The sequence below is a fragment of the Equus asinus genome, chromosome 3 (genome assembly GCF_041296235.1).
Source record: "Equus asinus isolate D_3611 breed Donkey chromosome 3, EquAss-T2T_v2, whole genome shotgun sequence".
NCBI lineage: Eukaryota > Metazoa > Chordata > Mammalia > Perissodactyla > Equidae > Equus > Equus asinus.
Genome location: NC_091792.1, coordinates 58,238,259 through 58,259,390, shown reverse-complemented (window position 1 = coordinate 58,259,390; position 21,132 = coordinate 58,238,259). Strand labels below are relative to the sequence as shown.

The 21,132-nt window shown below is 40.4% G+C and overlaps 1 protein-coding gene across 2 annotated transcripts in view; it reads right to left on the bottom strand.

The window, feature by feature from the left end:
• GALNT7 (polypeptide N-acetylgalactosaminyltransferase 7) overlaps positions 1-21,132 on the bottom strand; it is a 135,576-nt gene that overhangs the window by 51,138 nt on the left and 63,306 nt on the right. For both annotated transcript variants that reach the window (XM_044766948.2, XM_044766949.2), the window contains exon 2: positions 13,718-14,178. In XM_044766948.2, the coding sequence (XP_044622883.1) occupies positions 13,718-14,178 (461 nt within the window). The remainder of the gene's footprint in view (positions 1-13,717; positions 14,179-21,132) is intronic.

Genomic DNA, 21,132 nt, shown 5'->3' with positions numbered 1-21,132 from the left:
GTTGGTCCTTCACACTGTCTTTCACTGAAGACTTTATAACTCTTTCCTTTAAAGCGACAGGTGTGCATCTCCAGGGTCTTAAGAACGTGCAGTTTAGATTCTCAAATCTTTCTCCAGAGCCCTTTATCCTGGGTTTTGATTTGCTCACTGCGACTTGCTATTCTGGAGAATACGCAGATATTTTTCTTTTGATTAAAATGACAGTGCTCATTCTAAAATAAGTTACTAGGTTATTAAAAATGTGACTTTCCTCCTACATTAACTGTTTTGGAGAGTGGAACCTCCCCCAGGATTCTGTGAAGAGGAAAGCACAACTATGGGCCATTTCCCAGAGATATGCTAAAAGATATTACTGAATTGAAACTATATTTTTATATAATTTTAACTCATGGAATTAGCTTGGCCTTTCTACTTTTCAACCTGTTCACCTTATATGTCGCAAGAATGACGAAAGTATTTATTATATACTAAGTGCATTTTTTACATATTTGGCTTAAAGAGAGCAAAGATAATTAACTTTTAAGTGCATTCAAGAAGTTGTACGACAAATTATTCCTACTTCCACAGTCCTTGCATAAGAAAAACAATTGGTGCTGATGCTCCTGTTTCACATATCTCTCAAGGACTTGCCTTTACCCTGGGGGAGCTGTGAAATCGCCCCGTAGACTGAGGAGTGGATGGCAGCTCGAAACTCAATCTGACAAGAAAAAAGGCTTTAACCTGGTTCAACCACTTTTAAAGATTCTTCTCTCCCCCGATCCTACTTTTTGCTTCTCTCCAACACCAGTCCTTTTACCAGATGTCCCAGAGGTAAAGATCTACGTGTGTACATGTGAAAGGGTGAGGCTGTCATCTCGGATTTTACAGCCTATCACGGCAGTAGCAGGACCTGGCTCTAAACTGGTCAGAGTTTCTCCTGAGTGTGTGGCCCAATGTGAGTGCTCACTCACTGAGCGCTGTCTATCTTGCAGAATGGTTGCTGTGCTTCTGGACTAAATGGACAGGTAGGGGATCTTCTTTTCCTTAAATGTTGGTGTATGCCTGGCTTAACAGGTAGAACCAGTTTCATGTAAATTATTCATCTTAACTGTGGGAAACACCTTAGATTATGATTCTGTAGTCATGCTGTGGTCCTATGTCCTGCAGTTTTGGCTCTGACTACCCTAAGGCACAATACAGGCACTTCTGCTACAATGCCATATATATATATATATATATATATATTTTTTTTTTTTTTCCTGGTTATCCTCTGTTTTGCAAAATCATGCACTTAAAAAAAAAGAAAGAAGAAAATAGGACTCAAAGGAAAAGTAGGGATAGAACCAGACCACTCAAAACTTAGGGAACTTTGGGACCAGAGCCCTAAGGAAAACAAAATTAATCAGCACACCTAAAATCAACACTGTCATTCACACTTTGCACCACATTCCATCCTTCACATCCTCTGTACCCAGGCGCTTGTGTTTTCCTTTTTGTGGGTCCTTGGAGACATTCACTTCTAATACAGAGCAATTTTTCCAAAATTAAAACTATGATCCAGAGAGCGCCTTCTTCATCAATCAATCTCCTCTCAGCATTTCTGGATGCACTGACAGCCTCCTCAGATGGCTTAAGACAATGACAAGGGCAGTGCATCATGAAGCCACTAAACCCCACATTTCTTGCATTAAAGAGAAATACTTGTGCAGGACTGTCAGCTTTTTTCTTACGGTCTTCACAAATATATGGTTACGGTGATCACTTTAACTGTGAGCAAGCTTGCCCCTAATCACTTACGAACATTAATGTGCAGGAGGACATCTAGAAACCACCAGGACTTCTACCCTGAATTGATGCCATTTCCCTATTTACCAAACATACAAGAGCCGATACCCACTAAGGAAACAGACACCTGAGTAACAGGCTGTAGGTATCTAACAGTCCTGGCTGCACCTGCTAGTCTGAGCTGCTAAATTACCAGAAGGGGCAGAGGGGGTCACGCCAACCCTCTGAGGGAAGCGGCTTGTGTTCTGATGTCCACCCTGTACTGTTCCATGTCTAGTTCTATTGGCAGAGGCTCTCTTTGCTGGGGAATTGATAAACTTTTAGCAGAGCACAATGACTAAACATTTTGAAATAATTGTTAGCTCCAAAATTGAGATTCTCCAGTAGGAGAGGGTAGAAAAACAGCCCTTAATCTCCACGCCAGTACTCCCAATGGGTGGGAAACTTATCCTGAAGAGAAAAAAAGAGTCAAGGTTTTCCTGAAATTGTCACTGGCGTGGGATGTTATGGGATATCTCGTGGTGCCTCCATAAATATTTGTCTAACTAGCCTCCAGGGAGCTTATTCCAAATTCCTGGTTAGGGGCCGAGGGCTGTGAAAAGACAACCTGCATTTACAACTTTTAATCAGACATACCTTACACTTTTGTAACATTGTTGGGAGTAAAGGGAGAGGATGAAGGGAGGGAAAAAGAAGCTAAATCTCTTTTTAACAGAGCAACTTGGAAAATGGCTAGAGAGTGGGAGGGACCAACCAAATGAGGTCTGGCAGGAGAGAATGTTTCCACTAAGGGAAGTGAGCCATCCCAGAATGCTATCAAAGAGAGAGGGGGATTCAAGATTGCTGCTACTCTGTTCATGGTGGCTTAGAGCAACAAATTACCTCTACTGCCAGTTTTTGTAGGCTCATCCACGAAGGTGGTACCCTCTGAACTGCTGTGGAAATTGGGGAGACATAAGTTACCCTCTGATTTCTATAATAATTCCAGTTTGGCTAAATACATCTCCTGTGGTGAGGAGCCAAACTCCTTGTTAGGCCAAGACCTTAAACAAAAATCAGCTCTGCCACCATAATTGAGAAAATTCCAAAGCGCAATGTGTGTATATGTGTTTATAAGTGAAAGAAGAAAAGAAACTGGGTATCAGAACACAATTTGTTTTTAAAGTTAACCTGGAAAACCTCTGAACTCGAAAACAGTAGCTTCTGAGAGTAAAAATTTTCAGGCCAGTTAGAAAGTAACACTTTTTAGACATAAAAGAAGCAACATGTCCATCATGGGTCATCTGAAACCAATTTCAAATGTGTTTGCTACAGATTAGATCTAAGGCTGCCAAACTGTAGTTTGAAAAATGAGACATATTTTGGGTAGTCTACGAGAGAGAAGGATTGCGTGTTAATAATTATGATTGGTGTAATTTGGATGGGGTCATGTAGAACCACCATATATTCTAATAGAAACTGGGACAAAGTACTGAAATAAATATGCATATATGTGACTCACATATCTATGTGCGTACATGACTTACAGATTATTCTAGTAACTTGTTTTAACCTCTTATGAGCGGCTCCTAAGAGTTTCAGTTAGTTCTAACTGAAACCCATGGCTCATGATACGTAGAAACTGATATTAAAAAAGAAATCTATAGCATTTCAACTAAACCGGTGTTATGAATATAGCATCTATTCTATAAATTACAGCACTATATTCTAAACAAAAGTATCAAAGAGAGCTTCTAACATGGATAGAGAAAGAAAAAAATCTCACAACCACAATTCACCTTAAATAAAATTAGAGCATGAAAATCAGTATTTTGGAATCAGATAAGAAGAGAATTATCTGGTATATGAGGCATGAATGTAAATATAAAATACCTTTTTAAAAAAACCCTCAATTTCTCACAGACAAGCCTAAAAAAGTTATTAACAATTAATCATATTAGCATTTGCATAGCTCTTAGAATTTTCAAAGCACTTTAATGTCTATTATTTCACTTTGTAAATGCAACTAAGATAGCTTTCTACAAAATAGAAGTGCAATAGGTGAGAAGGTAGGAGGAAAGGTTAAATATTAGAAGCAGATGAATTTGGTCAGCAAGTCAAAATATTTAATGCATTTGTTCGAAAAAAATAGCTTGGATTATATACCTCTGATTGTCTGCCTTCTTGGACAGAAAAAGGGCAGAATAATTTCCATGTATTTGCATCAGCAGTTAGTTCACTGTAGAGGAACTAAAATCCCAAACTTTATTAGAAGAAAATAACATATCACACAAATAGCATTTTCCACCTCTTCCCACAGACAGGCTCCCCATCCTGACGGGCTCTGCGTGAAGTCGTCTAAAGCCAGGGAGCAAACTGGTTTGGGGAACCCAGCTTTGGGCAGAGCAGCTTGTTCAATTCCAAGCGCCGGCATTTCTGTTAACGGCGCCCTTCTTCTTTGTGTTACTGTGCTTCAAAGCCTTAGCTTTATCTTTGATCCCTCCTTCCACCGGATCAGCTGCAGAGGCCCACTGATTCCAACTCTTTTGTTCCCTTTCACTGAGGCTCCTTTTTCTGGTTCTGTAACCTTCACTGAAGTTCCTATTCTAATGCTACTAACACCTCTACATTCTGATATTCCTAAACTTCTCTTTATAAACATTCAATGGGTCCTCCCTGACCACCAAATTCAGTACAGACTGTGAATGGCACCGTGGTTTCCCAAACATGACCCTACCTATGCTACCAGCTTTGTTTCTCCACATACACTTCCTGATCCACATAAACTATACCACTTGCTTCCCTCCTAGTCAATGCCTAGCCTCATGTCTTCTACACTTGTAACCTCTTCCTGGGGAAACCCTACTCATCTTTCAGGGTCTGTCCGTAGTGTCCCCTACATGAATCCTTTGCTGACTCCCCCGTAACCGGACATGGCCTCTCCTCTGAACCGTGGCATCTTGCTCACATCTTTCCTGTGGCTCTTATATTACGCTGTTTTTCCCCTTCTCCCCAGGGGTAGATGGGGAGTCTCTTCAAGGCAGGGACTGTATTTGCTCATTGCTGCATCCTCTGATGGGCTAGCACAGTGCCTCGCTTATTGAAGACGCTTAATATCTGTTGAACTGTGAAGAAAATCATACCTGTTTTTTATAGGAAATAAGTGTGAAGGCAAGTGAAGTCATTCTTTGGCACAAATCTTTAAAAAAATAAGTAGGCCTCCACTTCACTCAAAATACTGTTACTTACTATTTTAACAAGCAATCAACAGCCAGTAAATTAGTCAGTGAATGTAATTCAAAGCTGTAACATACAGAAGTATGAGTCATGCTGGCAGCTGGGCAGCTCTGTCCTGCTTCTAAGGTAGAGAACGTTCATCTGAAAAGACTATGGAACAGCCACAACAATGGGCAAGTTAACACAGTGCCAGATGCCACAGCTGGACAAAGCGCCCAAAGCTTGGTTTCTTGGCTTGGCAGGTGGCTCATTTATATGTCTGACAGAGACAGGAGAACAAGACTGATAAGGCCTGTATTTTAAAGCTGCACAGAGTCAGCAACACCAAGCCAGTCTCTGATGGGCTCCATGTAGCACGTTCTTAGTGAGGGATGAGCGTGAGGGAGGCTGCATGTGTGTGATATGGACGTATGGTGTGTGTTCAATATGTTGCCAGTAAAAGCAGAAAAGTGCTAATATGCATATTAGATAATATGCAAAACTTACGAGTGTTTTATTTGTTGCTGGCCTTTTTATTTTAAAGAAAGTTCATAAGACTGTCTGTATTCTAATTTAATTTATTCTAATTTAAGAATAACTCTAATTTTTTTTTTAAGATTGGCACCTGAGCTTACATCTATTGCCAATCTTTTTTTTTTCTTTTCTCCAAAGCCCCCCCAGTACATAGCTGTGTATTCTAGTTGCAGGTCCTTCTGGTTGTGCTATGTGGGATGCTGCCTCAGCATGGCTAGGTTCGCACCCAGGATCCAAACCAGTGAAACCGTGGGCTGCTGAAGCAGAGCACGTGAACTTAACCACTTGGCCATAGGGCCGGCCCAGAATAACTCTAATTTTTAAATAGAGTAGTCTACATTGAATTTTAAGTGTTTGAAGAGGAATAAAGCCTATCTCATTTTTTAAAAAGTGTGAGGAAAAAATCAGGTTTAAAAAATAATCTGGGATGGAATTTGGAAGATGGCAGTGTAGGAGGACCATGAACTCACTTCCTCCCACAGACACAACAAATCTACAAACTATCTGTAGAACAATTTCCTCTGAGAGAGATCTGGAAACTGAATAAAAGGACCCCCACAATGAGGGACAACACTGAGTAGGGTGGAGGAGGCAGAAATACAGCTGTGCCAAGCAAAAACCACACCCTAGCTGCAGCATTTCACAGCCAGAAGTGATCTCAAAGGTATGGAGCTTTCCCCGAGGAGCAGGGATCTGAACTCCAGAGTGGGCATCTCAGCCCTTAGATTCAGCACAACCGAGGCAAGAGCCCATAATACCTGGCTTTGATGGCTTTGAAAACTAACAGGGAATACTCTCAGGAAAGCTATAGCACTTCGAAGAAAGAAACACCTGCTTTTAAAGGGGCCAAGCACAGATTCACCTGATTGAGAAACCAGCACAAAAACACCAGACAGACAAAGGCACAGCCCATTGGTAAAGGAGACTCACTTACTAAGCTCAGAGTGCATCTTGGAGACACAGGAGGCACATGGACCCGCTCCACCAGGGACTGAGACACTCACGTCAGCCATTATTGTGACCTACTTGAGTCATTCTGACACAGACCCTGGCAGCCACCATTGGATTCCTTCCTCTAGCCCATCAGTACAGGGGTCTGCGCCACCCACAAGTGCTCACAAGGTAATCGAGGGCAGCCAGCGCAGGCAGCCTGCCCCAGGGACTGGCCGTACTCATCAGCAAGCCCATGGCAAACTTGTGGGCCTGCATCAGTAGGGCATGTATGTGTGGACCTGCATTGGCAGGAAGTTTGGGCCTACAAGTGGTGGGGAGTATGGGATTGCAGCAAACGTGTGACACTGGCCATCACAAACCAGCACACAGGGTATCTTTCCCACCTTCCAATGCCTGAAACAATTGTATGCTGATGCACCTGGAGCTGGTTCTACCTATATCTGCTCCTGAGGCAGCTGTGTATCACAGGCAAGCAGAGCCAGACCTGGCCAGAGGCCTACGTCACCCAAAAGAGAGCCGACAACAGCCACACACTGCAGGGAGCTGTACCAGAGGTTTGCAGCAATTGTGAGCCCCTGAGCCTAGCAACTAGGCAAACTGGGAGCCTGACTCACTTAACAGCAAAAGAGCAGCAGTTGTGTGCTATTAGACCTTGCTGCCAGTCATACCAGGGCTTACCCTGCCCAATAAAGTGGCTAAAGTGACTAAAGCAGCCACACGCAACTGAGCCTTACAAGCAGCTGGCCCAGGAGCCAGCCTAGCCTACCTGCGCACCTGCAGCAATAGCAACCCCACCAAAACAGAAAGGCACACACAGCCCACACAAGGGACACTTCCTGGAGCATCTAGCATGGGTGATGAGAGGGGAGCAAGCTGCTGGGCCCCATAAGGCCCCATAAGGACACATCTCCAAGATCAGGGGACATAGCTGATCTACCTAACACATAGATATAAGGGCAGAGAAACGGGCAAAATGAGGAGACAAAGGAGTATGTTCCAAATAAGGGAACAGGACAAATCCTCAGATGAAGAACTAAACAAAACAGTGATAAACGATCTACCAGATAAAGAGTATAAAGTAATAGTCATAAGAATGCTCACTGAACTGGAGAGACGAATAGACGAACACAATGAGAACTTCAATAAAGAATTAGAAAATATAAAAAAAGAACCCATCAGAGCTGAAGAATACAAAAATAGAAATGAAAAATTTACTAGAGAAAATCAACAGCAGACTAGATGACGCAGAGGACTAGATCAGTGAGCTGGATCAAAGAGTGGAGGCAATCATCCAAGGTCAACAGAAAAAAGAAAAAAACTAAAAAGAATGAAGACAATCTAAGGGACATCTAGGACAACATCAAGCACACTAACATCTATATTATAGGTGACCCAGAAGGAGAAGAGAGAGACAAAGGGGCAGAGAACATATTTGATGAAATAATAGCTTAAAATTTCCCTAACCTGGGGAAGGAAACAGACATTCAGGTACAGGAAGCACAGAGAGTACTAAAGAGGCCCCACTCAGACATATTATAATTAAAATGTCAAGAATTAAAGAGAGAATCCTAAAAGCCGCAACCACAGAAAAGCAACAAGTTACATATGAAGGAAACCCCATAAGGCTATCAGCTGACTTCTCAGCAGAAACCTTACAGCCCAGAAGGGAGTGGCACCATATATTCAAAGTGCTGAAAGGAAAACAAAATTACAGCCAAGAATACTCTACCCGGCAAGGCTATCATTCAGAATGGAAGGAGAGATAAAGACTTCTCCAGACAAGCAAAAACTAAAGGAGTACATCACTACTAAACTGGCCTTACAAGAAATGTTAAAGCTTATGTAAGTGGAAAAGAAAAGACCACAAATAGGAATGAGAATATTATAAAAGAAAAAATATCACTGTTAAAGGCAATTATACAGGAAAGGTAGTGATCAACCACCTATGAAGCTGGTAGGAAGGTCAAAAGACAAAAGTACTAAAATTATGTATTTCCACGACAAGAAGTTAAGGGGTACACACACACAAAAGAGGTAAAATATGATATCAAAAACCTAAAACGTGGGGGACAGGTAGGGTAAAAGAGTAGGGCTTTTAGTAAGAGGTCAAACTTAAGAGACCATCAATTTAATATAGACTGCTATTTACATAGGTTTTTATAAATGGTAATCACAAATCAAAAGCCTACAATAAATACACAAAAAATTAAGAGAAAGGAACCCAACCATAACACTAAAAAAAAGCCATCAAATCATAAGGAAAGAGAGCAAGAGAAGACGAAAGGGACAGATGAGAACTGAAAAAAAAATCCAGAAAAAAAGTCACGAAATGGCAATAAATACATTGCTTATCAATAGTTACTTTAAATGTCAATGGACTAAATGCTCCAATCAAAAGACATAGGGTGGCTGAATGGATAAAAAAAACAAGATGCATATATATGCTACATACAAGAGACACACCTCAGACCTAAAGACACTCACAAACTGAAAGTGAAGGGATGGGAAAGGACACTCCATGCAAATGGAAATGAAAAGAAAGCTGGGGTAGCAATACTTATGTCCAACAAAATAGACTTTAAAACAAAAACTGTAATAAGTGACAAAGAAGGGCATTACATAATGATAAAGGGAACAATCCAACAAGAGGACATAACACTTGTAAATATCTATGAACCCAACATAGGAGCACTTAAATACATAAACAATTATAAACAGCCATAAAAAGAAAAATGTGACAGTAACACAATAGTAACAGGCAACTTTAACACTCCACTTACAATGGACAGATCATCCAAACAGAAGATGAATAAGGAATCATTGGCCTTAAATGACACATAAGTCCATCTGGGCTTAGTAGATATATACAGAACATTCCATCCAGACTACACATTCTTTTTGAATGCACATGGAACATTCTCCAGGATAGATCACATGTTAGGCCACAAAATAAGTCCCAATAAATTTAAGAAGATTGAAACAATACCAAGCATCTTTTCTGACCACAACAGTATGACATTAGAAACCACCTACAAAAAGAAAACTGGAAAAGACACAAATATGTGGAGATTAAACAAAATGCTACTGGGTCAACAAAAAAATCAAGGGAGAAATCAAAAAATACCTGGAAACAAATGAAAATGAAAATACAACATACCAAAATTTGGTAACAGTGGTACTGAGAGGGAAGTTTACAGCAATACAGGCCTACTTAAAAACAAGAGAAATCTCGACTAGACAATCTAAAAATACACCTAAAGGAACTAGAAAAAGAACAAACGAAGCTCCAAATCAGTAGAAGGAAGGAAACAATAAAAATCAGAGTGGAAATAAATGAAATAGAGACTTCAAAAAAAAAAAAAAACAAGTGAGGCCAGCCCAGTGGTATAGTGGTTAAGTTCATGCACTCTGCTTCAGCAGCCCAGGGTTTGCAGGTTCAGGTACCAGGCACAGACCTACATACCACTCATCAAGCCATGCTGTGGTGGCATCCCACAGAAAGTGGAGGGAGATTGACACAGTTGTTAGCCCAGGACTAATCTTTCTCAAGCAGGGGGAAAAAAATGAGGAAGATTGGCAACAAATGTTAGGTCAGGCCTAATCTTCCTCAGCAAAAAAAAAAAGGGGCTTAGGAGCACTTGCTAAGATAGCCTCGGATCCTTTGATTTGATTGGAGACACAATACTTACAGGAATGATACGCAGAAACATGCAGCAATCCTATTTCTAGGTGCTGTTCCAGCTATGGAAGAGGAAAGAATATAAGGAATGAGTAGCCTACGCAAGGCATGGAAGAAGGAAGGAGGGTAAGAGGAAAGAAAAGAAGGAAGGAAGGATGCAATGAAGAAAGGAAGGACGGGAGGGAGGGAGGGAGGAAGGAAGAAAATTGTAGAAGAGCAAGAAGTTTCAGAGGGCAATTGGTGTGTCTAAAATGATCAAAGGAGAGATGCAGAGTTTGCCATCATGGAAGATGCAAATAGAAGCAAGATGATGGAGATAAGGCAGTGTGTGACATTTACATTTTCTGAAAAGCAGAAGAGGACACCAAAGTTAAAATGTAACTGAAAACATTCAAATTTGACAAGAAGGTATGTGACCTGAAAAGAATCTGACAGCAAGAAAAACAGCCAATAATATTTAAGTTTTGAACCAAAGGCCCAGGATAAAAAACTTTTAATCTGTTAAGTCACTTAATTATGATGCCAATCCTGAGAGACAGATATTGTTAGAACCATTCTAAGGATTGGATAACTGAGGGTTAGAGAGGATAAGTAACTGGTCTAAAATCTCATATCTAGTAATGGAGTCAAGATTTGAACACTGACAGACTTCATTCATTCATTCACTCATTCTCTCAACAGATATTTACCAACTAGATACTACCAAGCTCCTACGTGTCAGTTACTGGTGAAGAAAATAGACATATTCCTTGCTTTCAAAACCTTATCATCTAATAAAAAAGACAGTCAATAAACACCTAAATAAACTGCTATCTAATTATAAAATTTGATAAATACTATCAACAAAATGGCCCGAGAGCAGTAATACAAAATAAAGCAGGGCATTACCAAATTAGCATGGTTAGAGAGGTTTGACTGAGACCTAAAGGATGGGAAAGAGCCAGCCAATAAGAGGAAGGGAAGAAGCATTCAAAGAGGAGGGAGGAGACTGTGCAAAGGAACCAAGAAAAGGCCGACACAGCTAGAGCACTGAGCACGGCATAGTAGCGAGAGGAGGCTGGGCGGGCAGGGCAGGGTCGCGGCACAGGGCTGCTGCTAGTTAGGAGTTTGAATTTTATTGTACTGAATTTTACTTTAAGTGCATTGGGAAGGCAAAGAATGGTTTTATTTATTTATTTACTTTGGTGAGGAAGACTGCCCCTGAGCTAAAATCTGTTTGCCAATCTTCCTCTGTTTTTTTGTATGTGGGATGCTGCCACAGCATGGCTTGACGAGCGGTGTGCAGGTCCACACCTGGAATCCAAAATCGTGAACCCTGAGCTGCCAAAGGGAAGTGCATGAACTTAACCACTACGCCACCGGGCCGGCCCCAAGAATGGTTTTAGATAGGCTAGATTTGTTTGGCTCAAACACCATACTGGCTTCTGTGTAAATAAGGTAGGAGGCAAGAGTAGAAATAAACAGACCAGGAAGGAGGCTCTTGCAGGATTCCAAGACAGATGATGGTGGCTTGGGCCTGGGTGGTTGCAGTGGAGATGAAAGAATGGCTCTCGGAAATAATCTGAGACATGTTTTGGTGGTAGAAACAAGAGGCCTTGCAGATAGAATACAGCGAGGGCTGAAGGAGAGGGAGGCACAGAGGATGACTCTAGTCCTGTGTACTGCTCTGTCTTGCATGTCATTTGATTTTCATAGCATATATCTTACATCGAAAAGTGAGCTGGATTTATATTGGTATTTTAAATGGCGTATCTTTTATAAATATTTCACGTGGTAAATCTCAGTTTCTACACTAAGCTCACCCTCTGATGGTAACACTGCACTGAAGCACATTGTCTGGGAAGAGACATACTTTGAGGTGTGGTGTGGTGGAAAGAGAAGGGGCTTTGACACCAAACCACCTTGGGTTGAGTCACAGCTCTGTCATATCGCTGGATACATACACACAACACTAAGCCTCAGACTGTACATACACAGGTAAGTACTCTCTCATAGTTTGGCTGTGAGAATTAGAAAGGATAACTTACAGTAAGTCCTGACATGTAGTAGAAAGTCAACAAATGTTAGACTCTGCCCTTCCTTTCCCTTTTTCCTGTTACAGTGGTGAGAACGCCATCAATAGGTTCTGAAAGAACCTTCTGTAACAGAGAGGAGTGGTTTGATTAAGTGCTATATTTTAGATGACTGAGATAGACTCCAGATAAGGGGCTGTAGATCCTGTTAGGGGTCCTAAAGGGTACTTGCATGGCAATCCTAGTTCTGTAACAACCACCCTTACCCCCTGTCTTAGAAGAGGTGCCGGACATATAGGATGCCCAGTTATATTTGGATTTCAGATAAACAGCAATTTCTTTAAAAGCATAAGTATGTCCTGTACACAATTTGAGACATACTTAATGTTTTCCGTTGCTTATCTGAAATTCAAATTTAACTGAGCATCCTCTATTTTTATTTGCTAAACTTGGCAACCCTATGACTAGGCAAGTCTGTGCTTTGATTAGGAATAAATTGCTCCAAGCTGCTTCCTTCATAGTCCCTTGAGATGCTCCAACGCTTCTCTGTATGAAAGGTTGTCTCTCACCATCATAGTTCTATGCTTCTACCCCTTCTACTTTCTTTGCATATTTCATTTACTCTCTCTCACTCTTACCAACAAATATATGAATTCCAAACTCTATTGAGTAACACTATATTAGGCACGCAATTTTACTTAGTGGTCATAAAAAATGCCGCTCTGTGTGTTGTGGGGGCAGTGGTGTGCGTGCGTGTGCTGTGTTAACCTTTTAAAATGAAGATTATGTTAATAACACATCATCATGAATACATTTTGAGAGTTTTCTGGTAGCAGTGAATTAAATCTGCATCCACATTATTGGAAACTATTTAGATCCTATAGGAGTAGAACCAGTTATTGAATAAACTGGAAGAGAAAAGCTTTGAGTTCATTCAATAATCACCGTCTACCAAAAGTTAAGAGTTGGAAATCCTTTAGTTTAAATCAAACTACGTGAAAAAGAACTTGAAAGTTTAGGCCATAGTTTTATCTGTCTAAGTGCTCCTTTTGCATATAGTCAGGAGTTTCCATTTCCAGTTTCAGGACTGAGGAAAAAAATTAAAGAAAACATAAATACCTAGTTAATTAAATGAGACATCTAGAGCAGTGTTACTCTTAGTTATTGTTCCACAACAAGCTAAGGAGCTTCATCCAGGATGAAAAGAAACACTTCAAGAAAGTTTTGTTATTAAAAAATTGTCAGGTGAACTAAACAAAGTATTTAACACTAGTTGATTTACATAATGGTACAAGCTCATTTTCTCATTGTGGACTGGTAACAAAAAATTCAGACTGGTGACAGTCTGGGGACCACATTTTAAGCAGCACTGATGTAAATGACCCCAGAATTTTCTAAGTCATACCCTCAATATAATGGCATAAATGGAGAGATCTCTTCCTTCTGGCCATTTTGTGGACCAAAGACCCTCTTATTTCCTTGAAATAAAGGCGTAAATATTTTCTCCATTCTAACACCCTAACTAAATATCTATCAAAACAATAGTTGCCCCAATTTTAGAAAGAGGATGTGTGCTTACTCTTCTTGTCGTAAGTCATTGACGCTGCGGTCCAGTGAGATCATGTCACTTGCCACCATGTTAAATCCAAACTCTTTAATGCTGGCTTGAACTGCATGTTTGAATTCTGGTCCCAAAACCAATGGCTTGGCTTTCTCTCCAGGGCCACCAACCACTCCATGAGGCTCGGGTTCTTTGGGTTCAAAGTTACCGAGGATCCCTGGGCGTAGCACAGGATCACGGTAGGTGAATGTCTGAGGCTTAAATGTGAGATACTGCCTCTGTATTATGTCTTTCTGGTTATCTCCTCCAGCATGGCGCTCTTGTTCATTTTTGGCCTTGTTTTTTCTTCTAATAGACTCTAAGTCCACTTCTACTCCTTCAACATGAGGCCATGGTACCACAGGTTTGAATCTGTCATCCCCAGGAGCTAATCCATTGCCTCCTCGGTTAGGCATGGGGTTATTGACATCTCTCTCTTCCTATACAAAAGGGAGGGGGATATACAATGAGTACATGAAGGCAAACCACAGCAGTTTATGATACCAATTTTCATGTCTACAAAAAGGCTGAGGCAACAATAAAATGGTTTAAAATGTGAAACAGAAGCAGGCCATTAACCAGGACTTCCCATTAGAAGACATCTTTAGCCAGGGAGGAGGGAGAACGTACCAAGAAATAGACTATTCTCTTCCCTTACCATTCCAAAATAAACAAATGGATGCATTTTTTACTTCTCCCCTTCTAAACCTAACTCTCTAGCAAAGACCTCTTAACAAAGCACATTGTTATGGGTTAGAGCAATGAGCTTCTAAGACCTATAACAAAATCAGACACTTAATAGGTCATGTGGTACAGTATGTAGTTTTCCCAGTCGTCTGGCATACGATACACATAACTTTTTGTCAGTAATACAGCCACACGGTGGGAGTGGTGTTAGATGTCACTCGTCATTAGGCTGGCTTCGTGCCCCTAAGGCAGAGGAACAAGGCAGGGATACACATTCAGTTCCAATTTGGTATTTTCTATTTAGCGAGAGTTCAGCTGAATTCAGAACTATAAAAAAAGCTCTAATAACTGTAACCAAGTCAGTTTGGGTTTTAAACCACACCCAATACCTACTTTGCCCCACTCCAAAGGCAGCCCAGGTAAAAGCAGCTTTTGCATGTAAGGATACTCTGCGAGGGCGGCCTCCCTACTCTGTTTAGATCCTCCTCATCACCAACGCAGACCTTTCAGTGAGAAATCCCGAGTGCTTTTGCTTCTGAGGTATTTTCTGTCAAGTTTTTGCTAAACCAGTACCATTCTTTGCACAAAGCACTGTTTCCCAGCATTAACATCAATCACCTCGGTGTCTTTGAAAAATACTGCTCTCTGTGTTCCACCCCCAGCCTCTGTGATTTAATTGCTTTGGGCATTCAGAGTTTTAAAAGTTCCCCAGGTGATTTTAATATGCACCCAAGCTTGAGAACTACTAACTTAAAGGGAGAGCTGCGAGCTATAATTAGACACGGGGATTACAGAGTGTACACAGCTGGGGAGGAGGCAAGGCGAGCTTTGAACAAGTGCAAAATAGGCTAACTGGTCCGCCCCTTCACTCCACACTAAGATTATGGGATTCCTTAATAGATTCATAATACAATTAGTACCATCTAACCAAAATGTTTCTACAGCGTTAGAACTGTCTTGAACAGTAAAGTTAAAAACTTTGTTTTAAAGGGTACAGAAGTAAGATTCTAGGGCTGATGCTGATGCGTAGGTTGCTATCTACTGGCAGTTTAGCGACAAAGATCTCTTCAGAAAGTCAGTTAATGCAAATGTGAATTTAGTTGATGTTGAAGTTTTGGTAAGGGATAGCTAATGATTGATTTTAGAGAGTTCAAAAAGGAATTTTAAAAATTTATCAAGTTTTCAGGTAAATATAAGCATGTGATACCAAATCCAAAGTATCCAAAGGGCAGAGAGTGAAAAGCAAGTTTTCTGCCTTGCCTTCTGTAGAGGCAATCGTAGCCAGCACTGTCTGGTGGATCTTTCTACAGACGGTATATGCATGTATAAACATACATGTGTATATATAACAATTGTTTTTGAATGTGGGACATAGATTTTAATTGACATTAATTAAAAAGAGAACTGTAAGATGTTGCAACTGGTTCAAAGGTGAATCCAAAGAACAGACAAATATAGAAACATCAAGAATATTGCAAAGAAGTTACAAATAGACACAAAACTGGTACAACTGGTCAATATCCAGAAGGCAATTACCAATTGCACTCCATTGTACACAATTCCCATGGACAAGAATCTTTTGCATTACTATCAGGTTTCTGTCATTTACAGGATTGTAAAATAGCTCAAAGATAATGAAAGGGTGAGATAACCTAGAAAGCTGAGTCAGACTATACCCAGTAATCTTTTTGGTCCATTTCAAAGAATTTTCTCAATTCTCCTCCTATAACACAAAACTAAATATAAAATGCAACTCTCAGCCTGATTATATAAATGTGATGCCTGTCTTCAGGCATGTGTTACAGGTACATAAGGCTTCTGGATCAGGCTTCTGATCATCACACAACTGAGCAGCAGGGACTTAGCTGGAGCCTAATCTGTAAGCCCTACTAAGAGTCACAGGTAAATGGGTAGGAGGCAGTGTTGCCAGAAATCTTATATCCATGAAGTACTTAAGGTTCTCATGGGAATTAACTCATCCAAAGGAGAGGAAGCCAAGCATGACTCTAATGGAGAGGTAGGCACCAAAGTTGAGGGGTGATTCTAATGATGGAAAAATATCCATTTCTCCAATTTATCTTCTGGCTTTTTCCAAAACTATACTCACTTATGGCAGTGTTGTAAGCAAATTAAAACAGAGAAATCACTATAAAAGTCTAAGATATTGGACCCAAGTTGATGTTGAACCAAGTATAACACAAAAAGGAGAAAGACTTTCTCACCAACTTCAATTTTTCACATCAAGGCTCCAGTGCATCAGTAACCAGGAAGGTAAAAAGTGAGGAGAAGGAAATGTCACTAAATATAGAAATGTAGATTGAACAGGTCATCAGACGTCAACATGCATAACCATAGCATCCGTTAGATTACCTGATATTCCACAGAGGGAAAGTTGCATATTGGAAGAATGTGAAATATGATGGTACACGAAATCAAGATATCCAAATTGTGAAATACATGGTATGGTGTAGGTTGGCCAATGCTGAGGTAAAAATTACAAATTTAAATATTTCTGAAATTTACCCTCCTCAACAAGAGAATATTTAATGGATTCAAACTTAGTGCTTATCTTCTCCAAACATTGTTCTGATCTTTTCTTTGTCTAATCTTTGTTAGTGTTTATAGTTCCATTAGAAGTCTACCTGTCATTCTTCCCCTCATTGTGAGTTATTTCATTCTCTTCCAAGCGAGGTGATCAGATTTATATTGACTATACCTACATCCATTTCCTCAGCCCCCATCACACTTCTGATCTCCGGACTTTATAGTCAACTGCTTCCTGAACATTTCTACTTATATGTCTCTGGTACCTAAATTCAAGATACCCCAAACTGAATTTATAATTTGCCCCACATCACAAACCTGTTTCGACTACTATCTTTCCCCTACTTCAGGGACTGGAACCATCATCCACTCAACTGATCAAGTCCAAAACCTGCATTTCATCCTCCATTTCTTGCTCTCTTTTATCTACCCTACTGACATCCAATCAATCACTAATTCTTGTCAATTCTAACACCTGTGTAGCTCCTGAATTTGGCCACTTCTCTCCATTACCCTCATTGCCATTGCCTTAGTTCACTACCCTCACCTCTTCATTGTTTTTTCTACATAGCAGCTATAGTGACTTTTCTGAAATTCAAATATGAACACGTTACTTGCCTTGCTTACAACATTCCACTGCTGGCCCACTCCCCTCAGGAGAATTTATACTGCTTAACAAGGTTGATAAGACTTTTCAGGCTCCAGCCTGCACCTCCATCACACCCACCAGAGCAGGGGTTGGTTAACCTTTCCTATAAAGGGTCCAGTAGTAAACATTTTAGGCTTTGCAGACCATAGGGTCTCTGCTGCCCATTATTTAAGTCTACCATCACAGTGCAAAAGCAGCCACAGACAATATGTAAATGAATGGGTGAGGCTGTGTTCCAGTAACACTTTACTTACAAAGACAGGTGGTGGATGGACTTGGTCCCCCAACCCCTGCACTAGACTGTAAGTTCTGTGAAAGGATAGGGGTCATATCTATCATATGCACCATTGCATTGCCGATGCTTATCCTAGCATGTGATTCTTTAATAAATATTTACTGAGAAATAAATGAACCCTAAAATTTCTGTTTTGGTTATGAGCGAGACTGAGAAGACAAGGGAAAGATAATGGAGAATACGGAGTGGGAAAGAGGGGTTTGGATCAGATAGCACCTTTCTGGCAATATTTTATGAATTCAGCAAGTGAATGGGACATAATTTTATATTCTCTGCACAGTATTGCACTCTTAACAATGCTATATAACAGTCACCAGAAAAATTGAATTTGCTCATTTCTCAATGCCTGTATGTCATTAAATCTGAAGGCAAAACCAAATATGAGAATTGTCTGTCTAACCTGAAGTCAATTAAGAATAATCATGTCAAATCTTAATGTTACATGATTCAAAGAATGGTTATAAAGCAGTGTAATACTCAACTCCCTCAAGAAGGAAAACTATATTCTCCTTCTTCCTGAGCGTGAATAAGAATCAGTAGACGCCTTTGTGACTCACTGGTACTCTAATACCTTCATAAGCACCAGCTGACTTACTGTATAGTCAAAGTCCATGAATCACTGTTCATACAAATGGAAAAGAGAATAGCCGGATAATCTTCTCAGATCAGTCTATTCATAAAAGTGGAAACGTACTGACAAATATAATCACTTATCACCAGACGGAAATACGAGATTATCAGAAATCAAGTCCGACTATTCACTTTACACCTTACAAAGTTCCCCCCTCACCTCCAAATCCTACTTAAGTGAGATGTTTTTGTAACATGGCCATGCCTCAGTAGAAATTATATGAATACAAATGGATTTGCAAAAACGGTCTGTAAAGCAAATGAAAGTAATATAGGCTTGTTCGGATTTGTAATTATAGGTGAACCCTAAAAAACTAAGCTCTTAATGATGAGCTTCTGCGGTCACATGCTCTCTTGAGAAATTACAATATAGCTCTCGGAAGTGGCCACTGCTAACAATATGCACACTATTTGGTTATCATTCTGTCTGAGCCACAGAACTTAAAAACAGAACAAGTCAAATTTAATTCTATGATTTAAAAACCCTCTTGATAAAAAACACCTTTGAGTAGAAAAATCACATCAGCTTTTTTTCTCTGGCTGTACTTACTCACCCAGAAGGAGCAGAAGAAACAGGGGCAAAGAGAACAGGGAGGGAGGTGGTAAAAATAAAGAACTGCCGAAGTTCAGAAGAAACAGGGTGTGTTTGCAGGCTGGGCGTCCCCAAGCTCTCACCAACATGTGGCAGGATGTGGGTGGGAGTGTGGGGTACTCCAGCCTTAGTACCCTTGTTTCTCTGTGGTTAGCTAGAACTGGATTCTAAGCTAATCTGTCCCCTGCTGACATTTTCTGCTGAAAAATGTCTGAAGACCATCCAGTCTTGCTCCTTTCAGAGGACTGAGAATTGATTGCATTGGGAATCAGTTGCCCTGTTGGGCATGGGAGGGAGGGTAGGGGTCAAGTAATTTGTCTGTGCTTAGTCAGGCCTTAAAATGGATAAACCCAAGATTAAACAGAGACTTTACTAGTCCTTGAATATCTAGGATGTCCTCCCTTATGGAAAAGTACCCTAATCCAAGTACATTTTAAGAGCCATATACCAGGAAGAGATTTAAGGCCAATAGCAACCCCTCTTGTTAGTAACTGGGGCAGAACTGAAAATGGAGAAGGGTGTGGCTTATCAGTAAGTAAAAGTATTACATTTTGATACAAAAATTTCTGCTGAACGAAACAGACTCATGTAAGAGGGATTCCTATTCTTCATTTTTATTCTCCTAAGTAATAGGCCAGGATATAAACCAAAAGGTAACAAAATGGAGAAAACAGCATGGCTGACTGACATCCCAGTAACTGCTTACCAAAAGAGATCCCGATCAGATACTCTAGTACGATAAAGTAGACTGGCAGGGTAACCACTAGTCCAGGGTTAAGTACTATACACTAAGCCAGTTTGATCCAAACTTACTCTATGAAATGAGACACACTGAGACCCTGGAATATGGAGAGCTGCCTATTGCAAGATAGCTAATGATCATTCCTTTTCTTTTCTCTCAAAACTTATGATCCACGGTGGCAGCCACAGTTACAAAAGGGCGAGTTAGTGCTGCAGTTTTAACCACCTGCTGCAAAGATCTTACCAGGCTCATGAGGGAGCGTTTTGAGTCAATTAAATGCCAGTCCTACTTAACAAATAAGCAAAATATAAAATACAGTAGACAACACACATCTATCCTGTGCTATTATGAATAATACTGAAATTAGTATCTTCCTAAAAAATTGGCTATGTCATACTTTTGAAGATTTAGTCATGTTAATAAAAGGGAGAGTTCCATTACAGAAGAGCCTCTCAAAAAATCTCATAGTTGTGAAACTTTGCTGTTAGTGCCGTGGCGTCGATTCCGACTCCTGGTAACCCTGTGTACAGCAGAGCAAAACCCTGCCCGGTCTTTTTTTTTGCACTATCTTCTCATCTTCTGGCACTATATCAGACAATGCTCCGTTTCATGGCCAAATATTTTCAGGAGTGGGTGGCGAGGTCCTTCCTAGTCTATCTTAGTCTGGAAGCTCTGCTGAAACCCCTCTGTCTAACACAGGTGACCCTGCTGGTATTTGAAATACCGGTGGCATAGCTTTCAGCATCATAGCAACACGCAGCTACCACAGTATGACAACCGACAGATGGTGTGGTTCCCTGACCAGAAAATGAACCCAGGTCAGGGTGGTGAGAGTGGCGAATCTTAACCACTAGACCACTAGGGCTGGTTAGTTAGTACTTGCAGATTCGGATTTTCATGCATATCATATGGTATTCTTAAGAGAAGTATCCATCTGCATTGACACAATACTTTTCTGAAGATTTCTGTGTATCTTGTAGAATAATCATGGTCAACTACAGAATATCTAGATATGACAAATTTTAAGTCTTGGGTTCTACTTCTCCCAGTTTAAACACAATTTCTTACCCATCACTAGGATGAGACAAGATAAGTTTGTGATTTACCTGACTTAAATAATGGAAAACTTAAAGTATTTAAAATACTATATACTCAGTAGAAAAATATCAACTATTTTTGGGAAATCAACTATTTGAGTTATTGAAGATAGCCTCATGAAGGTTATCTAAAATTACCTACATTTTCTGATGCCTAG